At 31.8% G+C, this 14647-nt stretch overlaps 3 protein-coding genes across 3 annotated transcripts in view; 2 read left to right on the plus strand and 1 right to left on the minus strand.

Annotated features, from left to right (window-relative positions):
* LOC142329005 (putative inactive tRNA-specific adenosine deaminase-like protein 3) overlaps window positions 1-14647 on the plus strand; it is a 96818-nt gene that overhangs the window by 50796 nt on the left and 31375 nt on the right. The window lies entirely within an intron of this gene.
* gem (transcription factor CP2 like gemini) overlaps window positions 1-14647 on the plus strand; it is a 226672-nt gene that overhangs the window by 26251 nt on the left and 185774 nt on the right. The gene's annotated exons all lie outside the window — the stretch shown is intronic.
* LOC142329538 (ARL14 effector protein-like) lies at window positions 6266-6598 on the minus strand. Its single transcript, XM_075374210.1, has one exon. It carries the CDS (start codon window positions 6596-6598, stop codon window positions 6266-6268), a length of 333 nt encoding a protein of 110 aa, XP_075230325.1.

The raw sequence follows: 14647 nt of genomic DNA on the forward strand, positions 1-14647 counted from the left end.
CACCTGAACGAACAGTTCAAATTTGATAATGGACTGACAAAAGTGATCCTATACAGTAATAAAAGATAATAAAAAAAGCAAAGTTCTGTGGCATATTTGTAGAAACAACATGACGTGTGCCAAAATTAATTTATTTTTTTAATTATTTTGTGATTACTTTGTTCCCTGTTTTAGTTTCTTTTGGCAAACTTTTGATTATTATTAGAACGTAAATTCTTACTGGTAACCAGAAATGAGTAAGTAATATCCAGTTAATAGGTTGTCATTGTCATTCCTTTGCTAACATTTGGAAAATTTTGTTTGTTACCACTTCACTAAATTTATTAATATAAAAACATTATCGATGATATAATTTTCTTTTATCCTTATCTGTTTTTTATTGATTCATCAAGTAACTTTAAAAAAGTTTTATATGATCCATTCATGAAGACATCGACAACTTTGTACGTGAAATTGATGTTATTTTTTTGTAACATAGTATTTTCAAAACATCGTATAGCTGAAAATACAAACATATTGATAAAAGTGTGTTTAATTAACACTAAAAAAGCAACGATATGTCACGATGTATGATTCAGGACCCCAGTAGATTTTGTCTGTTTTTCAACAGTTGCATTTTTTAAACCCACAATATCTATAAAAAAATCAACTGTTACATGCAGCTCCCAGAGTTAGTGTTTCATCTGTACCTTGCAAACGTGCCGCGTTTTGTATTAAAGGATCTAAAAGAAATCTTTGTTACAATTAGTAAGGATATTTTAGGGTTGGCAAATTATGATGCCTGTTAGAAAATGAAGAATGGAGGATAAAGAAGGTAGAAGTGCAGAAAATGGAAAGAGTGCTTTTTATTATTGTTGTAAGTGATGGAATAGTTATTGTTTTATATGAATTATACATACAAAATATAGGTCAATAGTGTTTGTTCATCAAATAATATGCAGATTAGTTTTAAAATTTTATTAATTTGTACAATAAAATCTTTGTTTTCTGTGTGGATGATCTGAAATTATAAATTTATCTGTTTTTATTTATTTTTTGTTTTTTTTTTTTCATTTCTAACAATACATTTTTCTTATTACATCGTAATATTTTTCTAATTTGCAAACCATTTCGTGTAATTCATTTGTCCCTGTCATTCCACATATCTATAAAAAATAAGTATTCATACTTATTCAAAATTTTATCTATCTAAAATTGGATTTGTCTCCATAGATTCCATTAACTTAAGATTTATTGTAAAAAAAAAAAATTGTGGAAAACATTTAAATATTTAATCTTATAATTATGGAGTGTTAAAGAATAAAGTATGAATATATTCATTGATTTATTTATTTATTTAATCTTTTTGATTATTAGACCAATAAACATTTGAAGTAAACTATTTAATTCGGCTAATTATTTTAAATCTATATTCAGCAGTAAAATTATGTTTTAAAAATTAAGAACAAAATCAAATCAACGGGCAGAATTCTCCCTACATTGAATCCTTGCATGTAAATCAAGATTTCATTACCGAAAATTTAATTTAAAAAAATCAGGCTAAAAGTTTTCAGTTTTCTAGGCTTATTTATTAATATAAGTGTTGTATTTTAAATTAGTGTTTTGAGTCCTGGATATGACTGTAATCCCTTAACAACGGGCAATCCCACTTCAGCATCGTAAATAGTGGCATCTTGAAAATTTAAGCAAAGAAAAACAATAGCCAAAGACATGTTTAATTCACTGGTTCCTGTAAATCAATAACTTTAACAATATTTGTATCAGTTTCATGGTACATTGTCTGTATTTATTGTTGGCCAATGCTCATTGTAGTTTGTACCGCTTGAAAAATAATTCAAGTAATTACTATTACTTAATAATTCAGCTAAAACATTGTTCATAAATTTTATGTTAAATTTTTTGTATTAATGATATTATGCATTACCTGTTATATAGTGACATAATTTAATGAGCCAGGCACTGAGTTAATTTACAGGTACATGTACATGTAAATCAATTACTTATAAACCATTACTTATATGTCCTTAAATCAGCGGAAAAAATTTTTCTTAATATGGAGTCTATTTTAATAATGAATTTTTGATCTTATTTTTACTTATTTTGAATTATTTTTATATTAATTTTTTTGTCGATTGTGAAAAAGTTTTTCAGTTAATATCATACTTTAGTCCCTTTTCATTATTGTTTGGATTTTTATTAAATGAACAAATGCGAACTAAAAATTAAGAATCACATTTCATATATTTTACAATATTATTTGTTAGAAATATTATACGCACAGTTATAATATATGATTAAACACACAATTGTAATTAAATAACAGCATCAGTTTTCATAACCAGATGCAAATAAATGACTTACACCCTTTCAGGAATGTATTTAATTTCTGTTGTGGTAATGAGTTCATCAGTGTATAAGTTACATTAATAATTAAAATTTGACTTTTTAATATTCCCTGTATTTTTTTTTAATCTTCAGAAATGCCCTTCAAAATGAAGTTCGATTTATTTCTCAGGATTTTCAGTGAATTATTTTATATAGTATCGACTAGTACAATTAAAGAGAACCATAATTTAGGAAAGAAGTTAGTTGGCTATTAAATAATATTCAAAACTGTTTTTTTAATTATTCTGTTTAAAAAAACAGTTCGATTTCATTCTTTTTCATCCACTTGAAAAAAGTTGAAATTCCAAATTTTAATTCTTAAAAAAAAATATTTTTTTTAAATGTTTTTACTTCATTCCATCTTTTGTATTTTAACTTTTTGTTTGTAGAAACTACTACAGCCTTCTTCCACTTTAAGCCATATTTATATCAAGTGGTATCAACATTTTTTTTAATACCAAAGTAAATAAAACATGAGAACAAAATTTTAAAAAACTGCTTGAAATAATTTTGTCTGTTATGTTGTTAGATTAATATAATAATAGAATAATATGTGATATTTTCAATTAAGCGCATCCACGACAGAGTTCACCTCAATGCACAGATATATACATTTATCTGTGACAGTTTATTGCTAATAAATAATATATAAAATAGCAAATCAAATTAAAAACAAAATTAATTTAATAACAATTAAATTATAAATATCAAAATGCAATTATGATTTACTATACGCTTTATAATGACTAATACAAACTAATATTGTATTAACAATAAGATAACTTTAGAAAAATTTACATCTACAATTCATACGATTCATTTTCTGCAAATATTATTCACTTTTACTGTTTACAAAAGAACTACCCTACAATATATAAATGAATAGAATAATGTTGCTTTCACTCTTGTTCATAAATAGCTCACTGAACATGTTGTAGCTCACCTTCTTCTTTTTGACCACTGTCCAAAATGGAATGCTCGTGATGCTCACGAATGCTCAATGGAATGCTCATCATTTGTTTGTTACCAAAAACTTACTCTGAATAATAACCCCGCATACTGTGATAACTTTTATTGCAAGCTGAACTCTGCTGGTCTCCGGCAATATTTATATCTCTAGACCTGCAGTACCATTACCCAACTCATTCGTTTGATTGCAAAGGTGTAATAACTTTCATTTCTTGCACCTTCTACGCTTCTCTAAGTCTTTTTGTTGAAAGAATCCCTTTGTCGTTCCTTCTAGATTATTCTTTCTTCATTTTCTCCCTTCTTTCTTGAGGCTTCTCTACCAGTTACTACATCTTTCCAAGAACTTTATTAATATAAAGGGTCAGTGCAGATTATACAAAGCCATGATTTTTGTTACTGAACAATATTCATTTTAAATATTCTAATCATCTAGTTCTGTAAAAGTACAGTTTTAATGAATTAAAAGTTATTTATAAATAAATATTATTTGTTTAATATGTCACATAAAACATTAATAGATATCAAATTAAACTTTTAAACAATAATTTTATTTTACAGTCGACTGTCCCTATTTTTAATCCATGAACTCAGTGTTTTGTTGTAGATATTAATTAAACAACTGTAATCATTACTCTTTGTTTTTTGCATCGTTATTACTTCAATAATACTGTGTGATAAAGATTATAATATGTAATTCATTCATCAACAAAAAAGTTTAGTTCTAGTGTGTTTAGTCATTGAAATTTTATTATCATTATTGTTACTTAAATTGTAATCATCATTGTAATACTCTGAATGTAATTGGAATGAAGTCAATTGCTTATAAAATAATAAAATTTAATTCGTCATGAAGTTTAGTCGCAATTAATAAAAGTTAACCGTTTATTACATAATGGTAATTTTCTTACTACGTAACCAGTTTTTCAATATTTGTTATTATATTCAAGATAAGAACACTTATTCTTGTAATTTTAACTACAAATGTTTGACAATTTCATTATATTTGGTTCAAGAAACTATTATGGTATGACTATTAATTCTATGAACTGGTATTCTTAGTCTTTTTTTTAAGTTGAATGTTAGATAGATTTATAATAGCTGTGCAATTTCGAACTGAAGTCAGATTTCTGAAGTTCTGATATTTATTTTCATTCCAGTATTCAATAACTAGAAAGTTATCAGCCAAATACCAAAATTGCTTAAAGTACAATACTGCATTTAAAGTGCAAGATTGTATACAATTCTAGCTTTCAGTGATATGCAGATTCAATTGTTAAACAGACACTTAGGAAAAGGAAATATATCTATAAAAAAAAAACAAAAGAAAACAATTTTTAATGTTTCAAAAATAATATTAGTTTGATATTCTAGGTCAATAAAAAACTTTAATAATCTTTAAAAAACTGGATTCTGATTTTCTATAGATTGCTGAAGATTGGCATGTGTTGCTAATCGTTTTGTAGTACCTCCAATCCTATCAAAAGGTGATTTTCCACGACTAGTACCAAAGAAGTTCCATTCAGCTGTTATCCCAAAGCCTTCTTCATGGTGGCACAAATTGATAAAATTCTTGTATTAAACAGCTGAACCATCACTGAAGTAGTGTACATGCTTTATTTCAGTCACTGTCTTAAAGTATTTGATCAGTTTAGTCAAAATTATATGAACAGCAGCGATTTGGCGCAGACAATCAGTGACCGTGCAAATGCTAAGATTCTGAAGCTCATTTTTATTGTAGTAAAACATGAATGGATGCAGCGCAGCTTGCCTGTTTTCCCAATGGAATCCCTGTACAGCATCTTGAAAAATAAATGAATAGGTCTCAGCAAAATCCATCAGGATAATGATTACCATTTAAATTTTCCTTCAATTGTTGTAAATATGAACTTTGATATTTTGAAACAAAATGGTGACTTGTCAAGCAAAAAACCTTTAAGAAAAGCTCTTCAATAAAATTCTCCATAGTCACCTAATGCGTCTACAATGTGTCTCTGTCTGTATGAATCCACTGCTCATCCAGTTTTTCCAGGATACTGTTCACAATGTTGTAGGCATGCAATCCTTAGATTTTTAAGCTGCAGACAGTTTTCTCAATCAATACTGTGTAGTCATCCTTGATAGATATTGCAGCTATCATGAGATTAACGTTTTGATGAATGATATAAACACAAACTGAATGTTTCCAGCAGCACCAACTGTAATGCACCACTTTGGCCAAAGTTCACAAAATATTGAGAAGCCTGTTTGATGACCATAATGTGCAGTAAGCTATGAATTGAACAGAAGTAGATGTTTCTGCATGTTGACTTTCTTTACCATTGATCCTAATTGAAAAAAAATGTTACTCTCTTGGACGTATTGGGAAAATTCATAATCTTCAAAAATTTGAGAACCCGTTGTTTAATATCATCCTTCAATTTTTTCCTCCTTTTTTTGGTGTCACCAAATACCAGCTTCAGATTTGAGCTTCCTGGTGTGCTTCACCATTCACATTGAAACCTGGAATTCATCAGCTATTTTCTCAATATTCTAAGCTACTGGGTACCAATGTCAAAATTTGAACTTGTGGGAAGTTGAGATCAAAAGTTTGACATTGAACTCTTCAATCAGGATATCCAGATCTTTATGTCCTTGAAACTGCTTACTCTGAAGTTTGCATTACATCAGTAACATTCAAACCAGCTACAGTTGCTGCTGCAGTAGCAATAGCATCTTCTGTTCTTACTTTCTGTTTCAGGTAGCTTTTTGAATCCTGTTTGCTGACATATTTAAGCTTCAAAGGAGAGATTCCGAGTGGTGACAGTGAGGCATCCATTCTTCCAGAAGGCTCTTGCATTTCCACATCACTAGATTTTGATTCTGGTTGATCATCCTTTGGCTGAATCTCTCTTTGATCAAATTCTTGCTTACATTATGGCCATAACTTTTGACCAGGCTTGAAGTCATAATTTGTTAAAGCTTTTAATCGGTCAGCAGAATCAATATCAATAGGCTGTAATCCTTTCCTGGCTTTGTGCAACTCTTTTCCAATTGGATTACAACAGCCTTTCTGTAAGAATTTAAACTTTGTCAGCAAAACAGCTTTATGATAGGAATATATGTCAGCATCTTCATTAAAGCTAATTCCAGATTGCCGCTGTAAAAGTTCTTTGTCCATTGCTGACAGTTCTTTCACAAGCAACATAAAAGCTTTTCCATAATTAAACGTTAAAGACTTGTGGCAGGGGCCAAGAACTTCACTCATTTTAAAACAATTCAAAACACAGTTACAACTGTGTTTTGAATTGTTATTATTGTTATCTATTTGAATTATTGTTATCTACAGATAACAATAAATATCAGAACTGATCGCAGAAGCTATTCACCACTAATAACTACGCTAACTCACAAAATGTTGATGCTTATCAAGTAACCAATGATGCTTATCAAATAATAGCCTTTCTTTAACAAAAAGAGCATTCTGGAATGTTCTAGAAGAAATGGAATTTTCCAAAATATTCCTGAAATTTCTGTAATTTTCTGTAGAATGTTCTCTATTCTCCATTAATTTTAGAAAATTAATTTTTTCAGATTGGCCTAGAAAGTTCTACAGTAGTCAAAAATTTTCTGATACACTGCAAATTGTTTTCAAGATATTGTAAATTTTAGAACATTCTTTACGAAATCTAATAATATTGTAAAACAATGAATGTTTTTCCACCTTCAGGTGTTTTAATTAACTAGAAATATCCGCAGATTAAAAATCTATCGCATGCAAAAGATTAACTAGCTTTGGAAAGCTTTTTTACCTATAATAATATACAGTTCAAAAAAGAAAATGCATGGATTATGTTGTTTAAAAGCTACCCTTTCCACCTATTATAAAATTAACAAAATTTGAAAAGGTATACCTGAGATAAAAGCCTTCAAAGAGGGGCCAAAACTAGTGATAAAAAATCTTTGACCAAATTTGATGATGGATTTCTCCTGACATAAGATTCCAATCGCTTTGAAACTGCAGGATCCTACACGTAAAAGCTCAAACTTTGACTTCCAAAATGTAGAGACAATTTTTTCGCTGAATTTCAACTGATATATTTCAAAACCAGGTTGCAAAAGAAACTTTTGACTAACATATTCGGATATAGCGTAAAAAGTTAACCGACAGTACCAAAATTCAAATCTGATACAGCGATACATAAAAGTACAGTGTTACAACGTACATTGTTACACTGTAATAATGTAAAGATATGGTGTTAATCAAAGATAAAAATTTTTACATGTGTTAAGAAACTACAAGTAAGTACCAAGAGGCCACAAAAAAAAAATCAGCTGCAATTTGATAAATTGGCATTTCAGGCCATCTCCACCAAAAATTTGTGGGGATGGTCATCTGGGGTCGATTTTCAAAAATGGACCACTTGACATGGAGTGACCCATCGTATAATTATTCAAGAAAATCGGTATGTAGCATAATTTAATATTTGAATATGATATTTCCCCCTCTCTACTTAATACATAAGATATCATTATTTTTAAATTTAATGATCTTTAAAGAAAACTTATTTCAGTTTGTATTTAGAGTATTTTTACTTTATTCAAGGCCTGATAATTTAAATATTCAGCTGATATTGTATACAATGTTAAGTTTTTGTTTTATGCTTGTCTAGATGTTATACACTTAGTTATTGGAAAGTGTAGTGTGTTTTTTAATATCTAGTCGCGCACTAAGTCTTATGTAGAACCATTAATGTAAATTAATTTTAGTCGTGTGTAGAATCAAATTGAAGAGCAGACCCAACAACTCCCTGCCTTACCTCACAACTCGTAATATACTCCCTATTCACCTTACCTCTGAGTAATGCCCCTCCAAGACTGCTTGAGAGTGTCAGTTGTATAAGTCTGATGAATTTTCTAAGTATTCCATAACTTTCTAGGGCATCCAGGGGTATTATGCTATTTATTTTATCAAATGTCTGCTTAAAGTCGATAAACAGCATATGCAGCTCAATCCCGTATTCATAACACCTTGCAGCAAAGATCTGATCAGTAGTAGTTCTCCCTATTCTAAAACCCCTTTGGCATTCTTTAGTAATCTCTTTTGCAAATGAATTTATTCTTTTTTCGTCAATATGCTAGAGAATATTTTATAAGCGACATCCAGGTGAGCGATTCCCCTGTAATTGTCGCAGTCCTTCTTATCACATTTTTTAATATATCGGGTATATGAGCTCTTTCCACCACTCCCTTGGTGTTACGTCATGTCCCAGATTAAACAAATTAATTTATACAGTCAATTTCATTAATTTTCAGTTTCATATTTGAACATCTCTGGTATTATGAGGTTCTCTCCTGATGCCCTGCCATTTTTCTGTCCTCGCACTGCATTCTTCACCTAGCAAAAGAAGGTCTCTCAACTTTCACTGCTGTTGGTATGTTGATTTTTTTTCACTCTTCCATCCGCTATGAGACTTCATCGTGGTATAAATCCTTAAGTATTTGACCGATCTTTCCAGTATTTTTCCTTCTTCATTTATTGTGTTTCCCTCTTTATCACTACAGACTGTACTTTTAGCTTGAAAAATCTGTTTTCATCATTTTAATTAATCTGTAGAATTTTTTTATCTTATCTGCCTCATTATGCTCCTAGATTTCCTCCAGTTTCCTTTTCATGTCTTCCTCCTCCTTATCGGTATACTTTTCTGTCTCCTGCTTTCCATATATCTCTCTGTATTTAATCGTTTATTTCTTTGCAGCATTACAACCGAATCGCGATTTTTTTGTGCAATCAACTCTTCACATTTCACATCAGATCACTCCACTTTTCTTTCAGTGCTCTTCACTTGTTTTTTTAAATTTTTTATTATACACCGCATTTCATCCTCATAATACTCCTTTATTTGTGCTTCTTTCTCCTTCCTCTTTTCTTTCCTTTAGCATTTCCTGGTACTCTCTTTCTCGCTGACTTTCACCTTAAAGTTGTGTAAATTCCTATGCCTTTTCTTTCTCTGTACCTCTTTTTGTATTCGATATTTGTTTCTGGAATAGTAGTTCTAACCGTATAACGGTCAGAGTTGCAATTTGAGTATCTGGCTACTTTGATATTCTTGACATTAATGATTGTTCCATTGCTAGGTCGCCCGACGATCTTTCGTTGTCATTTGTTTACTCATACGGTGTATGCTTCCTTGCTGCTGCACGTAGAAAAATTTTCTTCTAGAAAGTCGAGCCTCCTAGCAGGATAAGCACTTCGTACTTCGGTACAGTGCTATATTCTCTGGCCAAGTATTCATAAAATGCACCTTTACCCCTTCTGTGGCTTGTTTGGTAGGGGCATATGCAGAGGTCATCGATACGATTCTAAAATGTCCTTTCAGCCTTTCTTACGTAGACGGCCCGATATTCGGATCAAATGCCAGTAACCCGTGTATTGTTTCAGCACTCGTTATGAAGGCGGTACCGTACTGACTTTCAGCATTACCGTTATACAACAAGTTATAATAGTGTTTATTTGGCTGCTTACTCTTCATCTAACTTGTAATGCCGTATATAAATGTCATGATTTTCATTTTATTGCCCAATTTCTGCCATTTTACCTTCATCGGCGTTGCTCATTCTGCGTTTATCATATATTTCCTCTTCTATTATCTTTTTCCTTTGTTATTTTCCGTTATTCCAGTCCCATTCCAAAGCTTGTTCGGTTTCACAGCAAGTTGCTTTTTAAAGGGAGGAGCTGCTAACACCACCCCAACCTCCAACCACAGTGATGGAGGGTTTTTGTTTGGAGTTCCCTTCTCCTAGGCAGAGGGGTTTCACTACAGCTCACAGAGCTTCCCCTACCTTGGATTTTATTTGGGTTATTTGCCTTGGTTCTTCCACCTCTTCTGTCGTTGGAAATAAAAACAAAAATGAAAGAAAAGATAATAATTTATCGGAAGTAATTAGGATTATAGTCACAAAAAGTTTAATTTAATTTGGATCATTAAAAAATTAAAAAATGTCTTATTATACGAAGGGCGGAATTGACGCATTGCTTCCTTCATAGTCATGTTCTTGTCACCAAAATCTCAAACAGATTCTTTGTAAAGCTAGAAAAACGTTTAATTTTATTAACAGTCGACAGTTTCAGACTGTTTGCGATGAAATGGGCGAAAATATAAATGGTTATCGCGAGGGAAAGTGTTAACCCGGTTAGTGAAATTGCTGGATGAATTAAATATAATTTTCCAGGATATACATTCTCAATGTTTTTACAGGTGTTAAGTTAGCAGTTGAGATTCACGATCAGCTTATCGAAATATCTGCTATAAAAAACGTTACGACTACAATTCACATCTTAAGATTTAGGTAGCTTTTGGTTTTCTCGTCGAAACGAGTATGGAAATTTACTCACAGAAGCATTGAAAATATTAATTCCTTTTTCCACGTCTTATCTCCTTGAAAATGGTTTTTCGTGTATGTGTTTTTTTCGTGCGTTAAAAACTAAGTGTAGGAATCGTCTTTTGTTACTTGAAAACAATTTGCTTTTATGTGTTTCCGATATAAATCCACGTAATGAAGAAACGTTGAAATAAAAAACAACGCAACTGATTCAGTAGTTTAATTTTCTTTACATATTTACTTATAAATGTAAGTAAAATGTTTATTTATTTATTTTTTTTTGTCTTCATTCATTTGACTGGTTTGATGCGGATCTCGAAGATTCCCTATCTAGTGCTAGTCGTTTCATTTCGGTATACCCCCTACAACCCTAACAATTTGTTTTACATATTCCAAACGTGGCCTGCCCACACAATCTTTTCCTTCTATCTGTCCCTACACTATTTTAAGCGACTATTGCAGGATGTCTTAATATGTGGCCTATAAGTCTGTCTCTTCTTTTAGCTATATTTTTCCAAATGCTTCTTTCTTCATCTATTTGCCGCAACACCTCTTCATTTGTCACTTTATCCACCCATCTGATTTTTAACATTCTCCTATAGCACCGTATTTCAAAAGCTTTCTAATCTTTTCTTCTCAGATACTCCTATCGTCCAAGTTTCACTTCCATATAAAGCGACACTCCACACATATACTTTCAAAAATCTTTTCCTGTCATTTAAATTAATTTTTGATGTAAACAAATTATATTTCTTACTGAAGTCTCGTTTAGCTTGTGCTATTCGGAATTTTATATCGCTCCTGCTTCGTCCATCTTTAGTAATTCTACTTCCCAAATAACAAAATTCTTCTACCTCCATAATCTTTTCTCCTCCTATTTTCACATTCAGTGGTCCATCTTTGTTATTTCTACTACATTTCATTACTTTCGTTTTGATCTTGTTTATTTTCATGCGGTAGTTCTTGTGTAGGACTTCATCCATGCCATTCATTGTTTCTTCTAAATCCTTTTTACTTTCGGCTAGAATTACTATATCATCAGCAAGTCGTAGCATCTTTATCTTTTCACCTTGTACTGTTACTCCGAATCTAAATTGTTTTTTAACATCATTAACTGCTAGTTCTATGTAAAGATTAAAAAGTAACCGGGATAGGGAACATCCTTGTCGGACTCCCTTTCTTATTACGGCCTCTTTCTTATGCTCTTCGATTATTACTGTTGCCGTTTGGTTCCTGTAAATGTTAGCAATCGTTCTTCTATCTCTCTATTTGAACCCTAATTTTTTTAAAATGCTGAACATTTTATTCCAGTCTACGTTATCGAATGTTTTTTCTAGGTCTATAAATGCCAAGTATGTTGGTTTGTTTTTCTTTAATCTTCCTTCTACTATTAATCTGAGGCTAAAATTGCTTCCCTTGTCCCCTATATTTTTCCTGAAACCATATTGATCTTCTCGTAACACTTCTTCCACTCTACTCTCAATGTTTATACGGGTAATAAATGATTTCATTGTTGTTTATAGTAGGCAAATTTTGTGCGATCTCCCCTTTCATCCCGTATCACCGCGGCCCAGGTTGAGAAACGCTGTTCTAATAAGATTAATCCCGGCACTAAAGTTGTGTCTCTGTGATTATACAGAAACTGAAGTGGTTTTCATTCAGTTATAGAGATACTTTTTCCACACATACTTTTTGATTATAAATAATTCAAATTAGTATTTTTGCGCACTTGAAGTTAGGCTACGTCCATTATGGTTTCAACATTCAATTAGATACATTATCAGAGAAAAAAAAGGTTTTTCATTGACTATATATATATATATATATATATATATATATATATATATATATATATATATTATAATTTAATATATCATTATATATTATTATAATATATCATTATAATTTTATTTGGAATGTATATAGTATTAAAATAAATTGGGTAATGTTATTTTTTAGGTGATCAATTTTCCGTATTAATATCATACAATACAATGTACTTTGTTTTTCTTATAAGCTGAAGGTTTCTTATTTGTACTGCCAAAGAGATTTATACAGATGTTATCTTACTGCTGCACCTCTCTATTACACGTCTTCCTTCTATTCTTACTATGACAATGAATTGGAAATTTTTTTCCGATCCTCTCCCTAATTTGTTTGTCCTTCCGCAAATTTATATTTTTCGAGATAGCTTTATAATCTCCTGTAATATATTTATTCTACAAAAAATGAGAGAATTCAATAATCTTCCGTTTTACTTTATTGAAAATAATTTCCTTTGACAGCTACTCACTTCTGCCGACATTCAAAAGCTTTTACATTATTCTTGAAACCCGTTTGTGTGCATCTTACTTCACGGTATATCGATCAGTTAATGCCTCTTACTGTAAGGTGCCGGTTACATTAATAAAGAGACGTTGTTTGTAGGTTAGATATTTGTTTATTTGATTTAATTATAAAGGGTGTAAAAAGCGAGCAATGTTATGGTAAAGTGAGTAAGTTACAATAGTTGCTGAAAGTGACCTCCGTTATGCGATTCAGATAATTAAATACGGCATCGCATGTTCTTAAACACAGTTGTAACGTTTCTTTAGAAATTCCAGCGACGCATCGTTCAATTTAACTCTGTAATTCGGGAACGATGTGAGGTTTAGTTTTGTAAGCGGCATTCTAAAAGTATCCCGACAAGAAAAGGTTAGGAGGGGATAAATCAGGAGACCGAAGGGGTCGCAACCCCTTCAAAATCACTTGTCCATGAAAGCACTTATCCAGGAAATTCCTAGTGTCGTTGGCTGTATGAACCGTACCATTTTCGTACTGAAACTATTTGTAGTCTAGCCGGTCTGCACGTATAGTGTTTACAAATTGTTGGACCATCTGTATTTAGCGCTCGCTGTTCACTGTGCTGTGAAAGATTGCACACCAAAATACCCACTTTTTGTCCGTGCAGAGGTGACTCAACTCTACAGCTGACGTGGACTTTCCGTACACTAAATGCGTGAATATTATGCATTCGCGTATCCATCAAAGTGGAACGCGCCTTGTCAAATCGAAACCGACCATCGAGTTCTTTCTCTCTGGCGTTACAGATGATATAAACCGCTGAACAGTAAACTACACGTTTTACAGTGTCTGCAGTTGCAACTCGTGAACAACGCGAACTCTGTACGATTGTATCTTTAAACGCTTGCGCGATGCCGTGACCGACGGAGAGATTAGATTGGCTAGATAAGCGCCGCACAGACTTCTTAGTTTGCGCAGTTTGCCCGTCAATCGACTTTTCTAGTATAACGGTTTTGATCGACCGCTTTCAGGTGCATCTGCTTCATTCCCTTTCTCCTGGAATTGGTCGTACGCCGCTTGATATGGAGTACGTTTGGTGCATCCACACCATACTTTTCTGCTAAGGCATTCTGGGTCCGGGCATAATGGCACATCTAATATATCGGTAGAGAATGAATATTCTCTGCTGGATTGTGTAACCCGTTTTTCCTCAATTAAACCTGCTACAAAAGAAGGGAGGGAACATTCTTCCATAAGGTTGCATTATTTTTTGGACACCCGTTATTTATATATATCATTAATTCATAATTTATGTCGACAGTTATACAATATTTACATCGAACACTTAATAATTATTTGCATTATTATTATTATTATTATGCTTTTACGGCCAACATGGGACCACTTAAGTCAATTTTAGTTGGATCTTTTCTGAGAAAAGCGTGTTATTTTACTCTTTCGAGCTGCCCAGTATTTCTTCATCCGTTCAGATCTTGCTTTCTTTTCTTCATCCGTAAACACCCTCTTCGTTGTATTTTGTCGTTTGTCTGTCTTTTGTTTAAATCTAATGCTCTTATCTTTTAGCTTTGTAATTTTTCCAGTTTTATTCTGTAGGTCAGTCAGGGAAATTCCCAATTCTTTCATATCTTCT

The sequence above is a fragment of the Lycorma delicatula genome, chromosome 8 (genome assembly GCF_047948215.1).
Source record: "Lycorma delicatula isolate Av1 chromosome 8, ASM4794821v1, whole genome shotgun sequence".
NCBI lineage: Eukaryota > Metazoa > Arthropoda > Insecta > Hemiptera > Fulgoridae > Lycorma > Lycorma delicatula.

What these genes read in the sequence shown, in the direction of transcription:
- LOC142329538 (XM_075374210.1), bottom strand. Translation starts at nt 6,598, where the DNA reads ATGAGTGAAGTTCTTGGCCCCTGCCACAAGTCTTTAACGTTTAATTAT.